Source organism: Glossina fuscipes, unplaced genomic scaffold, assembly GCF_014805625.2.
Source record: "Glossina fuscipes isolate IAEA_lab_2018 unplaced genomic scaffold, Yale_Gfus_2 188, whole genome shotgun sequence".
In the NCBI taxonomy this organism is placed as follows: Eukaryota; Metazoa; Arthropoda; class Insecta; order Diptera; family Glossinidae; genus Glossina; species Glossina fuscipes.
In genome coordinates this window covers 110,185-127,207 of record NW_023998531.1, presented here as the reverse complement: position 1 = coordinate 127,207, position 17,023 = coordinate 110,185, and the positions used below count along the sequence as shown (strand labels likewise).

The 17,023-nt window shown below is 34.1% G+C and overlaps 1 protein-coding gene and 1 pseudogene across 3 annotated transcripts; one reads left to right on the top strand and one right to left on the bottom strand.

Annotated features, from left to right (window-relative positions):
- Positions 1-1,304: 1,304 nt before the first annotated feature.
- Positions 1,305-8,702, top strand: LOC119641885 (dynein assembly factor 1, axonemal homolog). Of its 3 annotated transcripts, XM_038040775.1 has the most exons (10): positions 1,305-1,556; positions 1,693-1,861; positions 1,926-3,668; positions 3,727-3,844; positions 3,901-4,166; positions 5,821-6,030; positions 6,168-6,239; positions 6,921-7,541; positions 7,618-8,100; positions 8,163-8,702. In XM_038040775.1, the coding sequence occupies exons 2-10, from the start codon at positions 1,771-1,773 to the stop codon at positions 8,618-8,620; spliced, it is 4,062 nt and encodes a 1,353-aa protein (XP_037896703.1). In that variant the 5' UTR covers positions 1,305-1,556; positions 1,693-1,770; the 3' UTR covers positions 8,621-8,702. The 3 variants fall into 3 exon arrangements, with proteins under 3 accessions (XP_037896703.1, XP_037896705.1, XP_037896704.1); XM_038040777.1 differs by lacking the exon at positions 6,168-6,239 and having other exon boundaries at positions 6,981-7,541; XM_038040776.1 differs by lacking the exon at positions 6,168-6,239.
- Positions 8,703-11,081: 2,379 nt separating this feature from the next.
- Positions 11,082-12,100, bottom strand: LOC119641886 (annotated as a pseudogene).
- Between the last annotated feature and the right edge of the window lie 4,923 nt (positions 12,101-17,023).

Sequence of the window (17,023 nt, the reverse complement as noted above, 5' to 3'; positions counted from 1 at the left end):
TTTTCTAGTGCCTCTCGCACAGATGTTACATATACTGATTTAAGCAAAGCGTTTGATATGGTTAACCATAACTCACTTATTTTTAAACCCCAAGCCTCTGGCTTCTTCTTTCTCAAGAAGAAAGTCGTTCATTACTCAGTGTTCCATAGATTTGCATAAGTTGGAGGACGTCGATTCGATCACAAATTTAGGCGTTCTATTTAACCACAGGCTACGTCTTAACTTGCATATAGTCCTCTCGATAAGCAAAGCTAGGTCCGCGCTTGGTTTTATTAATGGGTGGTCCAAAGAGCATTACGAAAAGGCTGTACATGTGTTTGGTTTGGTCGAGTATGCCTCTGTTGTGTGGTCTCCTTCATATAGGTGCTATGTAGATTCAATTGAATCTGTTCAAAAGCAATTCTTGCTGTTTGCCCTTAGGAAGTTGGGTTGAGACACGATTGCCTCTCTTCTTATAAAAATAGGTTGCTTCTACTATCCTTACCATCACTTGAAAAACGTTCTTGGGGTTTCCTTTTTAATCGAAGTAATAAATGGTGCTATTGACTCGCCTTGATTACTTGGTGAAATAAGCTTTAATGTCCCTAATCGCTTCTCGAGGCACTTTATCGTGGTTAAGCTTAGTCAATGTAAATATAATTATGAGCTCTTTAATCCGCTCAGAGTTATTTGCAAGAACCTAAATGACGTCTATCACTTATTCTCATTTTTGGACTCTTTAAAGTCCATTAAAGCAACATTGGTTAATACGCGCGATTTACCTATGTCGTACTTAACCTTAAGTAATTACTAATCAATTTGTAACCGTTTATTTGTCTGTCCTATAACTTCTGCTCATCTGAAATTTAAAAAATTTTTATTATAATTTGAGGAATAAATTTTAGAAGTAAGATAACTTCCAATATATTAGCCCTTCCTTGGGCTAATAGGTGTATATTACAAGCAAGCTCTTGCGTATAAGATAAGTAGCAATATATATTTATCTAGAGGGGTTTGAAGTAGGAAATAAAAGGTACGAATTGGTTCATCAGCTACAAAGAGAATAGAGAAAAATAAAAAATTAAATAATAGCATATAAAGCAAGAAATGGCCGTAAGTAGTATCAGATTAATTATGAAAAATATCATTTTATATATCAAGCCCTATATAATAACACTAATTTTTAAAGCTCTACAACATCGTTTCTTATTAAATGAATAATTGCGATGCAACACTGCGCACATTATGAAACTTTTGGCAGCTGATTGCATTGTAAGATTTTTCTTTAAAAAAAACAAAGCACTAAAAGACGAACATATTAAAGAAAATTCCTACTATTTGTTATTATTAATAAAGACAAACACCATTGCGAATATTTCCCAAAAAAAGAATCAGATTTGTCTAATGAATGGTTGAACTTTTAAAATAAAAATAAAAATGTTAAGAAAAATATACGAGTAAAGAAAAACAACAAATGAATCGAAATAAAAGTGCATCAATATTTTATATTAATTCAACAAAAGGTTGCGAAAATTTATAAAAGTTAGTGTTGGACACGTCATATGAGCAGGCCTTTCGTATGTATTTATCTACAAACACATAATATAATGTTTTATAAATAAAAAACAACAACGCGTCATCATTTAATTAAACTTTTTGACTTATTATTATGACATTAACAGACTTTAAATACTATTTTGTGCATATATACAGGCATGTTTATAGATGCGATCCGTAATTTCGTTTATCAATCTCTTTCTTTGAGTTAAAAACGTAATCTGCGCATAGAAAATGGATCCACAACAAATAGTGGAATTAGCCAAATTGTTAAAAAGTAATGGAGATAAAATCTTGAATTCCGAATTTGCTTTAACCCTATCAGGTGAAAAAGTTCTCTAAACTGAAAAGTTCTCTAATCGAAAAAATTTTTTTCTTTCTTCGTCTAGGTTCCATATTACGCGCTCTAAATGATTCTTTCACTTTGATAGTCGATTCTATGGAATGTGGAGATGCTAAAAACTTTCAAGTACTTAAGACTATCAATTCAAAGTCATCCGTTTTTCGTGATCTTCAATTGATTTACGATTTCGTGCAGAAAACTCCACAATTATGCATTGTACATTATCCACGTGAAGAATATTTTCCAGGCAATATTGATATTAAGAAATTTCGGGCTCTGAAACGCTTAGAAGTTCAAAAAATACATATACATCAAATTGTGGGCATACAACCATTACGTGCCCAGCTAGAATATTTAATTTGTAACAAAAGTCTGCAGACTGTTGACGATATCATAACAAATTGTGGTGGTGACAATTCTAACGGTTTTGTATGGAATGAATTGAAATCCGCGGATTTTAGTTATAATCAACTGCAAACAGTGGATACTTCGTTAGAATTTGCCCAATTTTTGCAACATTTAAATTTACGGCACAATCAATTATTTAGTGTTAAGGCTATCAAATGGTTGCCTAATCTAAAAACTTTAGATTTAAGTTTCAATCGCCTTACGCAAATTCCACAATTTCACATGGACGCTTACAAACGCTTGCAAACACTAAACATGAGTAATAACTTAGTAGAAGAATTGACGGGTATTGTTAGATTGGATGCTTTAACGGAATTGGATTTATCAGACAACTGCTTATTAGATCATTCGTACTTATCGACGCTAAGTGCTTTGATAACATTAAAATTTCTTAATTTGTATGGTAATCCTCTACACTACCATCCCAAACATCGTTTGGCTACGGCACAGTATCTTCATAAGAATTGCGCTAGCGTTAAGTTCATTCTGGACTATGAGCCCTTAACAAAAAATGAAAAATCTGTAACAGGAACGCAAAAAATTCGAAAATTAGGAGTATTCAATCGTTTTATTGTACGATCTTCCTCTTCGGGCATAAACACGCCAAGCCGTTTATCTTCGAATGCAGAAAAAACTCCCGCGTCGAGTATAGGTTCATTACGATCATTTAAATTAAGCGAAAACGGTTCGGCTTCTGAAGATCTAAGCGCAACGATAGAAACCAAAGTTATACCTCTTAAGAAAAAGGTCAACAAAACTAGAACGGTAGAATTTGAGGACAATTCATCATATGATTTAGTAGATGAAACAAGTGATTTACAAAGACTTGTTGAAGCTAAGAATATAAGTCAGCCTTTAATTATTGATGAGAAACAAAATCAAGAATATTTAGACACCAAACGTCACATCGAGACGCTAAGAAAAAAATATGGGAACGAATGGTTACAAGCAGACAATGCTGAAATGATAAATAGTGCAATGGGGATCGAACCTTCTAATACTTTTTCAAATATTAATGTAGAACGACATACAGCGCGGAAATTATTCAGCGAACTTCTACAAAATGTCACAATAACAGAAGACAATCAAGCTATTGCTATTCACAACTCCACCCCAATATTAACAATTTCAAATAACAATTTAACGTCATCTATATCACCTATAAAAATCATGCAGACCATCGACAATCAAGAAGCATCATTATATGAAAATATTGAACAAAGTGCAGTTAATGAAAGTAAAACAGAAACCCTTCATCAGTCAATAGAAAGGCATGAAACTAACGAAAGCGAATGTGGAGATAATAATTCACCAATAAGATTCAATAAGAGTGGAACAATAATTAACATTTATTCTTCCGTGGAAAATAATGAATCTGAAAGTAAGCACTAAAATTGAAAATCTCAAGCTACTATAAATTGAGCTAAAAATATTTAAAGGTTCTGAGCCCGAAGAAGATGAAGAAACTTATATTGTGTACACGTCGGACAATAAAGATGCTATATTTTTAACAAAGTCTTCCAATTTTTTACGTGAAAGAGATCCTTTGACAGAAAGGTATATTTTAATTTTTTTGTGCTCTCTGAAAAAAAAAACAATCTCCTACTTTATAGAACTAAAACCAAGTGGAGTTTAAAGATTTTGGAGTCGTGCGATCGTCTTAAATCAAATACTTTACGCATTAATTTTGATACCGTAAAAAAAGATAAACAGGAGCGCGTTTACACTGTAGAAGAAGATTTGTGCCAGGAATTGGAGAAAAAACTAAGATTCATTCTGTCGCAACGAGATTTATATGAAATGAATCAAACTGTTTATCGCTGTGTAAATTGTAACTGTCAATTCTCACAGGAGGGTAAAAAATCAAATAAATTTCAAGGTAAGCTTGGTAATACATTTTTCTTTTAAATAACAAGTAATTAGTACCATAATAGTATCTTTACTTTGTAATTGGACAATTATTAGGCAAATAGAAATTGCAATCAATTATTTACGTTAATATTTGGTTTTAATAATCGAAGTCCCGCAAGCGATTAATTTGAAACGAAGGCTATGAGATATCACATTATTTAACGGAGAATGCTGTCCTATGCTACCTTTTGTCCGAGCTTATTTATGAAACGTCATCTAGATTATTGTAAAAAATTCTTAACGGATGTAAGGAACTAGCAAAGTCTGTTTAATACTGCTTTAAAAACAAGACGTGGCCCTTATGATGGCTTTTATTAACGGGAATTACATCAAACCCATTTTATCATTGCAAGTTGGATTCCAGAAAGTGTGCTGTTCCTTAATGAAAAGTTCTATGGCTCAGCCATCTTAGAAAATTACCGAAACTTTTCGTTCTCATATTTTAACTTCTCGTGCACTTTTGACAATTTATCGTCCAATGATTTCCACTATTCGCTGTATTGTGAACAATTTCGAGTGTGCTATGTTACTCTATCAATAAGGTAAAAATGCCCGAACTAACGAAAACATGGTTGAGTCAAGTGTTGCTTTAGACTGGACTTTATCGGTGTTTTCAACCATTGGGATTGTCTGCAAGTTTAAATTGGCGAATGTTAGTTTGAATATATATACAATACTATTGAAAATGTTTAGAATGGAATAATAAAACTTTTTAGTGTAGTTTATGGGCTGGTGGCGTTACCGGCCGGTGATTTAAACAACGTGTGATTTCAATAAGACGAGGCCACGTGACATATAGCACGCCAATTTTCGGTTGTTTTTCTTTAAAGACTTTCGTCTACAAAAAAATATTTACCAGATTCCACTCACGATTTAACAACGATTTCTGGATGTACTATTGGTGAAAAATATTTATTCATGGGTTTCATGCCTGCAAGAGAAACCGTAGATGAAACATTAAGGTTGTATTTAGAATGTAACTTCATCGAAGCAATTTCCATCCAAAAAAACGGTGCTTTTTTTTAATTTTTGCGCCTACCGAAAACAAATTGGTGCTTGAAACAGAAAGCTAAAAAATCTTTTTATATATTTCTTAACATCTGGTGAAGCTCGTAGAACTTTACGACACTATTGATAAAAAGCTGAAACTGATTTTAGCTCGAATTAATTTTAGAGAAGTTTGTATCGATTCCTTTGAGTACAAAAACTATTCTGACCTTTATAGTAGCTTCTGCATAACCGACTAAATGCTTCTATCCGAAAAGTATTGAGTAATAGTAAATAGCGTTAATTAGCTGAAAATATCAGCTAGCGTGAATATGAACTGGGGTCTCACCAAATTTTGATATTTATTTGCGCCATCCACTATTCATCATATTCATCTGCACATGCGCATATACCTTGTGCCACTTCTACGTATACCGCGATTTAAATTGCTGCGTTAGTAGCATTGCTGTCAGCAGTCTCATATTACTTAAATTCGCAATTCTTTAATTTCCAAATTTTGTCAAAAAACGAAGCATACATATAGCAGATATAAAAAGCGACGATTTATGCTGAAGAATATGCGGCTCCTTTCGTTTTCTTTGTTTTATGAAAAGTACTAACTTAATTTTCCTTAGAAATACGTTGTCCTGATTGCAAAAGCACTTTTGTAGCAGAAATCGATGAATTGTCCAAATCGTTAGACAAACCAAAATACACGGAAAGGGTATCACCCGCGGCAGATATCGTGAAAGAATTACCTAACGCTTTCATCACACCACCAATCGTGGAGCAAGAGAGTTATTTAGTTGCGAACGAAGAACCCACTGACGATGACAACAGCATAGGTAAGAAAAATAGTTTATATTCATACTTTGCATACACTAGCAAGTTCGTTCTTATTTTAAATCTAATCCCTCTTCCATATTTTTTTTCATGCGTTTACCACTGTACTAAAATATATACTAAAACTGGCTACTGCAAGGTAAAGGAAAAAGCACGTTTACAGCTAAGCACACACAAATGGTCAATAGGAGCATGAAGCAAATCACAAAAAGTTAATCTCACTAATTTTTATAATATTAAAGACATTTTTTATTGCATTTTTTTAGTTATGGAAAAAAAGGAACACTGATCTTACAAAAAGAGACAAAAGAGAGAAAAGAAGAGAGGCAAGGCCAACTCTTAAATATTCTACATCACCTAATACAGTATTTCAGCTATTTAAAATATTAAAAATTATACCTTGTTGCCATAGTTTTCATGAGAACTCTTATGCAGAGTGGGACCGATAAAACAAGCCTGTGTAGTCCACATTAACAACAGTATATTTGTGTGTGTGTGTGTGTTTTTATATAATCTTTTTTTGAAATTGGGGCTTATGGATGTGAAAAGTTGCAGAACAATGCGCTTTTGCCTACTCGCCTTCAATGGCATTCATTCCTGAGCGTAAACATAGTGCACTAAATTTCGTCGAACGTGTATTGACCCACAAAAATAGGTAAACAGACAGAGCGAAAATGACTTTAACTCGATTGGTGCCCTAAAACGTGGGACAATCTCAAGCTATTGTAGGCTTTTTGCATATATTCGTGTAAGTTTTACATATACCTCTTACGAGTGTAGGATATCGAAAACATTAAAATTTTATTAACGATCGGTTTTTCTTTTTTTCTTCTCTCTAATAATCCTTTAAAGTATTAATTCCAGCTTTTTCTTTTTTACCATTCCATTCTAGGTTCTGCCAATTCTCTCAATGCATCTTCGTCTATTTCACAAATTACTTCTAACAATTCAGACAGTTCGCTTAATTCCAATCAGACCTGTTTTATAGACAGCTCAACGAACCTTAATAATAACAATAGAATTGAAAATTTAAAAACAAATGGCGAAAGTGATATAGATATTATATCAAATCCAAGCCAATCCAGTATAGAGGTCCTAGATAGAGATGGAAATCGTAAAATCTCCGAAGAGCGTCATATATGTCAAGCTCCACACGTAGAAGCGATAGATAATTTCAGCAATACAAGATCTACCTTTGAAAGACAAGTCGGAAATTTCTTGAATGAAAGAGACGAGGAAGAAAGACTAAATTTAATTGTCAAAAAAATTGCTAAACCGGAAACAACTTTTGTGAGTCAAGTTAATCTTACTGAAAGCAGCTCTTCTGGGTCGTTCACCGATAGTATATGTACTGCCTATGAACAGCAAGCTCAAAAATCAGCTAATAAAACGAAAGAGCTCTTACAATTAGACGCGAAACCACAACTTTCTGATAATTTGACTTTAACAAAAGAAGCAGATGGCTTTGCTATTGAAAAAGACGAAAGCATTGGGTTATCCTCAAAATGTGGTGGTAAGTTCCTAAATTTTAGGCTGGCTCGTAAATTTTAGCTGGCTGTTCTTTTTAATCAAAGTATATGATATTCCAGCTTTTTTTCAATCTACTAATATATTAATGAGCAGTTCCAAAAAGCTGAATGACGCCGAAAATGCTGCCGCTAAGGGTAGCAGCAATGGTAGTTGCCAACCTTATAAATTTAATTATACAGATTTCAATGACATCGATCACCGTTTAAAGTTATATTTCTATCAAACAAAATTCGAAGAAAAAGATGAACACTTTAAATGGACAGTAAAAGGACGTATATATAGTCAGCAATCCTCTAATACATGCAACGGTTTAGTGGTAATGTCTACATGTAAATTTTATTTAATGGAGGCTTATGCCTCGGAAAATGATGACGTAAAAAAATGGTTAAGACCAATAATGAGTTGTACAGTGGATCGTCTACAACGGGTACAGTTGCTACCTTGGAAAATCGGCTTAGCATTTCAGTTAAGAGATTGGGGCAGTTTTCTGTTGCTACTGCACGATATTTCACGAACAAACAGTTTATTGTTACATTTTGCAAGTAAGTAAAAAGTAAAGTAAAAAGCTGTGCCAAATTTTTAAACCAAAAAAACACCCCTCTAGACAACTCCTTACCTGCTCAATGCGATTTAATATATCAACCTGCTGAGAAATTGGTAAAAAGTCTTGTGTGTGTTGTTGGAGATGAACAATTAAAAATGTTTTGCCTTTTGAATGGCTGCGATGTAACCTGTGATAATGCGAAACGCAGTTTTCAATTAAGTGGTCTATTTGCGACCGATTCGCGTTTGTATTTAACGTCTCATAAGCTGTTGTGGCTTTGTGCGGACAATGAACACGACACTGACATTGAATTGTGTGTTATGCAATTGATGTCGAATCTTGTAGAGATCGAACGTCCAACTGAAAATATAGCATTGATAAATTTTCTGGATGAGACGCACAACAAATGCGAACTTTGGAGGTGCAGTTTCGAAACTAAAGACTTGGCTGATAGCTTCCTAAATGCTGTCGCCCAGTCGTGGGAGAAATTATTCGGCGTACCTCTGTTTAATGCGTAATTACTTTTAACAAATTCACATGACCAACCAATGTATAGTGTTTAAATATTGTTTGTAAAAAATAAAACGAAATTTCAAGTTATTTTCATAAATTTTTTTACGAAACCACATGTGTGTTGTGCACCTCGAATAACAAAGTATACCAAAAAGCTTTGTTCTCAGCCGCACGACAATAATCGCATAATCCCTTTTGGCAATTAATTACACGGCTCGAAGCATTCATTAGTTACTTGTTTGTATTTCGAAAGTAAACAGATATTTATCGATAATTTGATGTAGAACAAAGGTTTTAAGTTTTCGTCCTACTTAATTGCTCAATTATAATCTAAGTAAGTAATCTAAGTAAGTTAAAAAGGAAGAAGATGCATTATGTTTGGGATTCTCTATTTGACAATCGGGAATACTCATACCTTAAACCGAGAACCACTCGCGTCTTTATATAAGTTACCAGCTAAATTGTCGCCATTACGAGTTAACAACCGTGCAATTCATAGGGAGTTAAATGCAATTCATCAAAATTTTTAAGATACGAAACCTATTAAAAGCAAGAAATTTTCTTTCTCTGCTTTTTATTATTTTCACTGATAGGAGGCTTGCCAGGGTTACACGAACACAATTATAATTTAGCGTAATTAAGCAATCTATTTCGAATCCCAAAAGATCGAATAACACAAACTCGGAAACAGAAAATATATTGATAAATGTAACGAGTTACGATTTGTAATTTCCAATTCCGTTACACGCACTCTTCAAAACACTGAATAACAATAAACGCAAAGTTCGTTCGCAAGCTTGTTGTTTCACTTGTTAGTTGCTGGAGCATGTAAGCAAGGAACAAGAAATTGCGTTTACAGTTATAGAGGTAGCAAGTATGGTGGTTTTTTATTCTTTTCTTTTTTGTTTTAATTTATTGGACCTAACGCACCCATTAGAGAATTAGGAAAGTAGCAAGAAATTAATACAAAGTTATTGCGAAACGTAAGCCAACCTGCTTGCTGTTATACATGATATTCTTACAAATTCAAAACCTGGTTGAGGCAAGGAAAACGCTTTCTCTTGGTCCTATTTATGTATTTATCCATACATTGAAGATTCAGTTAAATCACGCAATATGTACAATAAAAGGCTTAACCTAATTACAATGAAAGTAGAAAAGGTGTTATAACTACGACAATATATATGTAAACGCCCAAACTCTATGAGTACACTACACCGTTTCATGAACACGAATCGGTACGTTGTCACGGCGCGACATCCACCATAATTAGTTTAGAATGAACACACTTAACTTGTCGCCCTTTACTCTCCAAGGCCTTTTATTTAATATCCACATCGCTGATATAATTAAGAAAAGATTAATTCACCGATTTGTGGCATCCATCATATTTATTTTTGAATTGATGTAGAATTTTTAGACAGATAATATGTAGCTATTTGAAAAATGTACAAAGTAGTTCTAAATATTTTGTCTTATCTATCTTCACCTTGCATAATTTCTGAGTAATGAGCAAAAACCCCCAAATTTCTGTTTAGAAAACGGAGTTGCGTTCAACTTATGCTCCATTGCGCGAAGCTGCGTGAATTGAAGCTTGAATTGCTGGCTTATCTACGCCACGTAGCTGACGTTTTGCAGATGAGTCTGGACAAAAAATTCTGCAGACGAGTTAAAAAAAGAAAATACTGCAGATGAGTCTAAAAAAAACGTGACAACTGTCTGTAAATGGTTCACATTTAAATCTGCCATAACAACGGAACCCATTCGAAAAATGAACCTAATGGTTCTTGGCTACAAATCGATATAATAGCAGAGAAATCAACAATTTCGCTGTTTACAGATACATGCTTTGTCTATAAGATGATCTTAAGAAATGAAAGTTCCACTTTTCTAAGATCGTTTAATATTTCTTTCAATAGCACCATAGTTTACCCAATCCTATCTATTTTAGCTTTAAGCAAAGTCTATAGAATCAACTCACGATCGTACACCTCATCAATTCATTTTTTTAATGTTCTTGCTGTTTATTTAAAAAATGAATTTCTAGGAATTACTTCAGGACAGTCAAAGTTCGACTACATAGTGAATGAACAAACATACATTATTATGAACAGCCTCAATTATGAAATTTCCCTGCTACAAATGTGCATATAACTTAATAATAATTATTGGTTCCTTAATAATGGGCAGTTTCTGATTATATTAAGTATCGTTGAAGACGTGTGGCTCACCTTGTATGTGTTAATTTGTATATATTGTGTTATAATGATAATAAAAAAAAAATATAAAAAGTGTTCTTGTGACGTCTGCAAAATATATGTAATCGTTGTCACTACGTTATAAGGTTCGAAATAATTGATCAATTCGCGGTAAAGTTGGCTCTTTAGGATGTAGATGAGACTTTCAAGTAAGAACTCGATAGAAAATTGAATTCTAACTAAAAAATTATATTATTTATTTTTGAAGTTTGTTTAGTATTTCTATTATAATAGTGTCGACTTCGGCCTAGCCTCATTGCCAGTATCACCACATGTTAGAGTCTTTGCTATACTTGGTATTTCGTGGTAGCCCCAAGACTTTAGTTTATTAATTTGGTCCGAAGTAATTGGATGATCATACATGCGTGTATTCGTAGCAGGGCAAAATAAAAGCAGGTTTTTCAAATCCCAAGCGCGTACTACACACATAAGAAGATTATCGCATAATGCCTGAAATGGTATTAAAGAAGATATTAAAACAAAGATTATTGCATGAAAGGAATTAAATGAAAAAGTTTATAAACCATTGATATTTTTGCCAAAGAATTCACACTGAGCGGTGCAATCACTCGGCCCATTTTCCTAACTCAATATGCGCCACTGGATCACCGCGTTTATTCCAGGCTTTCCATCACATCTAATCATCCAATAAATCTGCACTCTGCAGCATGCTAGCTAAATCTAAGAAATGTTTCGCATGTTCCGTCAAAATCACTTTAATCTGAGAAAAGCATAAAAAAATATATTAGATATTGATATGCGCTTCATGAAAAACTCACATTAAATCTGAAATCCAGGCTAGGATCTAACAATTTTTCTATTAAAACTGGCAATTTTATGGGAGGTAGTGACCATTTTGAATTGCTCCCGAAAGATGGTGTACAATGCACAAAGCCAGAAAAACAATCCTTAATGAGGGCTCTTTAATTTGAGGGCCCAATTTGTTTTGCCAGGTTTATGTTGTCCAGTATCAATTTTTCTAAAACATTGGATCGTAGAGGAGGGGAGGTTATAATAATATAATAAGGTTGAAAACCGTCGCCGGGCTTCTTACGCCGAAGCCAAGCATTGTTTTATACGGGCAGGTTTCAGGGATTCTTTCTCGGCGTTAGCATCCTCTAGCTGTTTGATTAGTCGCGCATGGTCCGATGTTGATGGACCGCTGATATAAATGCCGTCGCTTAATATATCTGGACTTACTATTTGAATATTTCTTAAATCTACCATAGTTTTTGGTTCGTCTGTCTTTCCTGTCCTTTGCTGAACGTCATTCCCCACTAAGTTGTCTCCGGTTTGGGTCACAATATTCTTCCCTCCATACTTCTATTGGTCCTGTCACCTGGTTTTTTCCTAACTCGAATCCCAAAAAGGGTTCGTCGTCCTCGCTGTCCGTGTTAAGTTGTAGATTTTGCCAGTCGCTTGTATGTCCTTTTGTTGTCTTTACCGCCCACGCCAGCCCCAATTTACGCGCATACCAAACGTAGTCCGTCATCCTAGTTTGACCGCCATGTCTTCTATCAACCCTTTTCAAACTATAAATAACTGCGTAAATTTTCCTAACCACTTCTTGGGTGGTAACTAACTCCCTAATTTCCTCCGTCAGTCTGTCAGCTAACTTCGTACAGATTATCTTACACAAATTGTTCCCTCTATGAATAAGAAAATGCGATAATATAAGATAATAATAATTGAAAAACCTAAAAATAAATGCGAAACAAAATAGACAAATTAAGAAAACGACAGCAACAACAAGTATAAAATAGAAACTTTAAATATTAAATTTTTTATTTTAATAATTTTCTGAAAAATTCGGGTTTGTAAGAAATACCCCTCCTTCAATTAAGGAGGAAGTTTTTTTGATTTCTGCTATTTCTGAAGTTGAGATCGTTTCCGTCACGAGATTTCATAGAAGGGATCTTTTCAACAACGAAATATTCATCCCTAAAAACAGCATGAAGATTGACTTGAGGGAAAATTAACCCACAAAAACGTTAAATTCAATTACTGTATTGTCTCAGTGGACTACTTTATCCCTGCTGTTAAACTGTGTTTCAATTGCGGCAGTTTTGGCCACATTTTCAGATTTTGCAAAATCAGGGAAGGCAGATACGGTAAGGCCTGCCCCATTAACTCTTGCAAACTAATCAAAAGCTTAGGTTGTGGTCGTTGGACCATAATGTAATTTATAGAGAGAGTCCGAAAAGAATGAAGGAGGAAAACATCAAAAAAATCTTAATCATCCAAAATAGCTCCCGGCAATGAAGAATAGTACTATATCCAACAACATAAAAGTTCCGACTCTAGATTCAAACAATATTTTAGTTAAAAAAAATGTTAATCTGGTTATTAAAAATGGTATTCCCAAAGCCAAGCAAAGGGCGATCCACAAGATGCCCTCGACTTACAATACTAAGATACAGGAGCCAAAAAAACCTCTCCATCCTTCTGAAAAGCATACCTGCACCAATAACCACAAGTCGACAAAAATGGAAATATTATTCGAAGAGATTTTTAAAATTCTTTCCACTACCCGTTATGAAGAAAAGCTAAAAACCATCCAAACAGAAATTGCAACCCTTGAATCAAAATTTGACCTTTTAAAATAACGTACATCTAATTCGGTTTTAACATGCTCTCGTATTTCCCAAAGACATCTTCCTTACCATACAATATACAAAGTTTCAGGCGCAATGCCTACTTATTGGACCACCTCAATTCCAGTCGAACTGAGTTTGCAATTTTGAGTAAAATTTTTCTGCCTGATGATAGTATTGCAAAGCTTAAAATCCCTAATTACAACTCCGTTTATAAATGCAGAAGTCTATGGAAAATTCCCTTCAAATCAGCTGCTAACATTGTAATTGTTAAAACTTCTTCCTCAAAACCAAATATAGTTATTACTGCTTGCTATTTCAAACCCGATACTCCCATTCAATGCCTCCGCGATATGCTTGATAGCTATTATAATGTCATTATTGTAGGAGATTTTAACGCAAGACACCATTGCTTTGGTGACTTTTTGTTAAACAATAAAGGCAAAGCTTTGTGTGAAAGTATAGAATTCAGTAATTTCTACTAATTTAACGGTAACACTCGGACCTACTTACACTCTGCCATTTCTAATGGTTGGGTTTTTCATATGACATCCTTTCAGCTCATTACTATAGCCAAGAAATATACATCCTTTAGATTTGGTTTTATATTTACCTCTTATAGGCTTCTTTTTTAGGGCATATGCTATTTGACCAAACTTTTTAAAATAAGGCACTGCTGGGTTCTTTTGCCTACCCATATTCCAAATGGGTTTTCGCCAATTGTTCTAGAAATGCACCTATTTCTTATATTGTTCGTAGTGCACACAGCTTCCGCCAAAACATGTGGCTTGAAATTCGCATACAGCGTGCCATTTCTGCATTTGTTCTATTTTTACTTATAGTTACTCCGTTTTGTTGTGGTGTGTACATAACAGTGAATTTTTTGAATCTTTTGTTTTATATTCGAATCTATTGTCATACTTTTGTGTTCTCTGAATACATCAAATAATTCATTTTCGCTTTTTATTATATATATATATGTGAGGACCCAAAGTCATCCCTCGTTTTGGCCTCACGGGGAGAGAGGAGTGCTAGACAGTAAGATAGGATAAGAATAGGATAAACGTAGTATAAGAGTAGGATAGGCGTAGGATAAGAATAGATTAAAATAGAATAGGAATAGACTAAGATAGAATAGGAATAGATTAAGATAGGATACGAATAGAATAGGTCAGGGTAGTGTAGGTTAAATTAGTTAAGGAGGGAGTCGCGTGGCAGTCGCCGACGCGAAAGGTCGTTTTCGAGTCGCCGGCTAAGAGAGACGTAGTTGTGAATATAAAATTTGTAATGAAATAGTTATAAAATAAAGAGTCCCTGCAGAAATATAAATATCTTGCGTGTTTCCATTTACCTGGGCCGCTGAGCTGCCCCAGCCTTGAGGAAAGGGGAGGAAACGTCCTCACAGTATGTATCTTACCAGCTACTACTGTCATCTATGAGGGCGACAGAATATTTTCCCCCTCATTAGGACGGTTCGCTCGAAATGATTTTGCTTGCGTTGAATGTATATATCACATCTTTGAACTTTTTCATTTAGATCGGCTAACACTTTAAACATCATGTAACTCCCAGGCTGTATCATAATTCTAAGGTACTTTTCATTAAGATGTGCTATACTTTTATTGAATTTGGCATATTTAACACTTTTCCCTCCTCGTAGATTTCGCGCAATTAGTATAAATCTTCCCTCTTAATTTCAAAATAATACGGTTGCCATAAAATTCTACACCTTTAGTCTTGATTTCGATACAGCATGATACATATTCAGACATTTTTTTAACGCTTTTACCCAAGAGCAAAATCTATTACAAATGGATGGGGCCAGAGATTACTTTTGCGAGCAATAAAAGAAGAATTAACAGGAAATATTCAAAAATCGAACGGCAGGTCTCGAAAAATTTAATAAAACTAGTCAGAATGCGTTCAAGGGAAGATAAATGCTCTTTTTTTATACACTTATATATATAAGATTGCAAATTATATAATGCGTTGACGTTTCAGACTAGAAAAGCGTGATTGACCATTCCTTGCGTATTACATCTTATCATGCCATGGCTAAAAGATAGTTTTTATTTAATTATTCGATTCTCTTTAGTAGATGCGGCATATGAAAACTTACATTAGTGACAGTTAAAATGGACATTTATACGTGCGAATAGTTTCGCCCAGCAAACTAGCTAGTCAATTTTCAATCCAATCATGCGCTTTTTAGTTTTATGATTTTATGACAAATATCTTTCACTTGTTAGGAGAATTCGTGACGTCTTTCACGTCTTCCATTAAGTACATTCCTACGACTTTAATACTGCTTCATTTAATTTTTGAAAAAATTTAAAAAATTTAAAAAAAAAACTTCTTTACTTCTTACTTGACGATCTTATTTATCCGCGGTCAAAATTGAAATGACCGATTGTATGAAAGAGAGAAAGAAATGAACGTCTGTAAAATTTCTGCTAATTTGCAGAAACCGTTATCAGCTTTCATTGTATATGTGAAAACACATAGTTATTAAAAAAAAATAGCAGAATTGAAAACCATTGACATGCCAAATACTTCTATTGACAGTGGTACAGTGATGAAACAAAATGTAAAAATGAAAAAATTTGTGCTTATTTTAATTTATTTTTTCTTTTTTAGGATCCTCATTTCTCAGGAGTACCGACATCTGTTCAGGAACCTATTGATAAAGGTTATATACGCTGGCGAAATATCAATGAATTTATAGATAAATCAAAATCGGTTGTAGAGTTTTATCGTGCCTATTGCAACTTTAATACAAGACCCCGAATATGACGATAAGTGAACGCAATCAGGAGCTCCTATTATTGGCGGCTATTCAGAATGGCTAAGGGCACATATGCCCAAAAGCATTCCAATTAATGGCATACAATATTTTTATGCGTGCTACAAAGGAAGAACTAATTTGATATTTTTTAGTAAAATTGGCAAAAGAGATTATACTCGTTTTTTTATTATACAAGCAAAATTTTGCTATTCCAATTTTATTTAAGCAAAAATTATATGTAAACAATTTACTGCTTTTTCATACAATTTCCTATTGACGCCTGGTGTACTTGTTTCAACAGCATTTTTAACAAACTCCCCTAATTCTGGTGTCGCAGTCTCGGTTTGTCGTGAGTTTCTATTGGGTGTCTCACAGAGTTGGGGTGGCCTATAATTAAATTTTGGGTTTAATGAAAACAAAGTACTTTTTACAACACAGCATTGGACCATTTAAAAAGGTTTATTTCGATTCATCCTCAAAAGCCAACAATGGCGTATCATCGGTCTGTAGACATGCAGCTGCTGAGAATTTTCTGCTACAACTGGGATAATCGTACATTCTTCCTTCTTTCCTGCTTCTTAAATATTCTTAAAAGGGTTTTTTCACACAGCATGTTTCGCTTTTCAGAAATAACTTTGTTTTTTATACAAAGTAAATTATTCTCAATATCATCAACACTTTCGTGAAATTCATTTAGCAAGGATTCGATAGGTTTTTCCCTTTTTCATTTATACGTTTCAGGCACGTTCTTGCCACTAGCTGTTTGGAAAC

Bases quoted from the DNA above. Each gene is read 5' to 3' on its own strand.
- LOC119641885 (XM_038040775.1), top strand. From the start codon at position 1,771: ATGGATCCACAACAAATAGTGGAATTAGCCAAATTGTTAAAAAGTAAT. The intron at 1,862-1,925 runs GTGAAAAAGTTC...TTCTTCGTCTAG, and splicing joins ATTTGCTTTAACCCTATCAG to GTTCCATATTACGCGCTCTA. The intron at 8,101-8,162 runs GTAAGTAAAAAG...ACACCCCTCTAG, and splicing joins TTTATTGTTACATTTTGCAA to ACAACTCCTTACCTGCTCAA.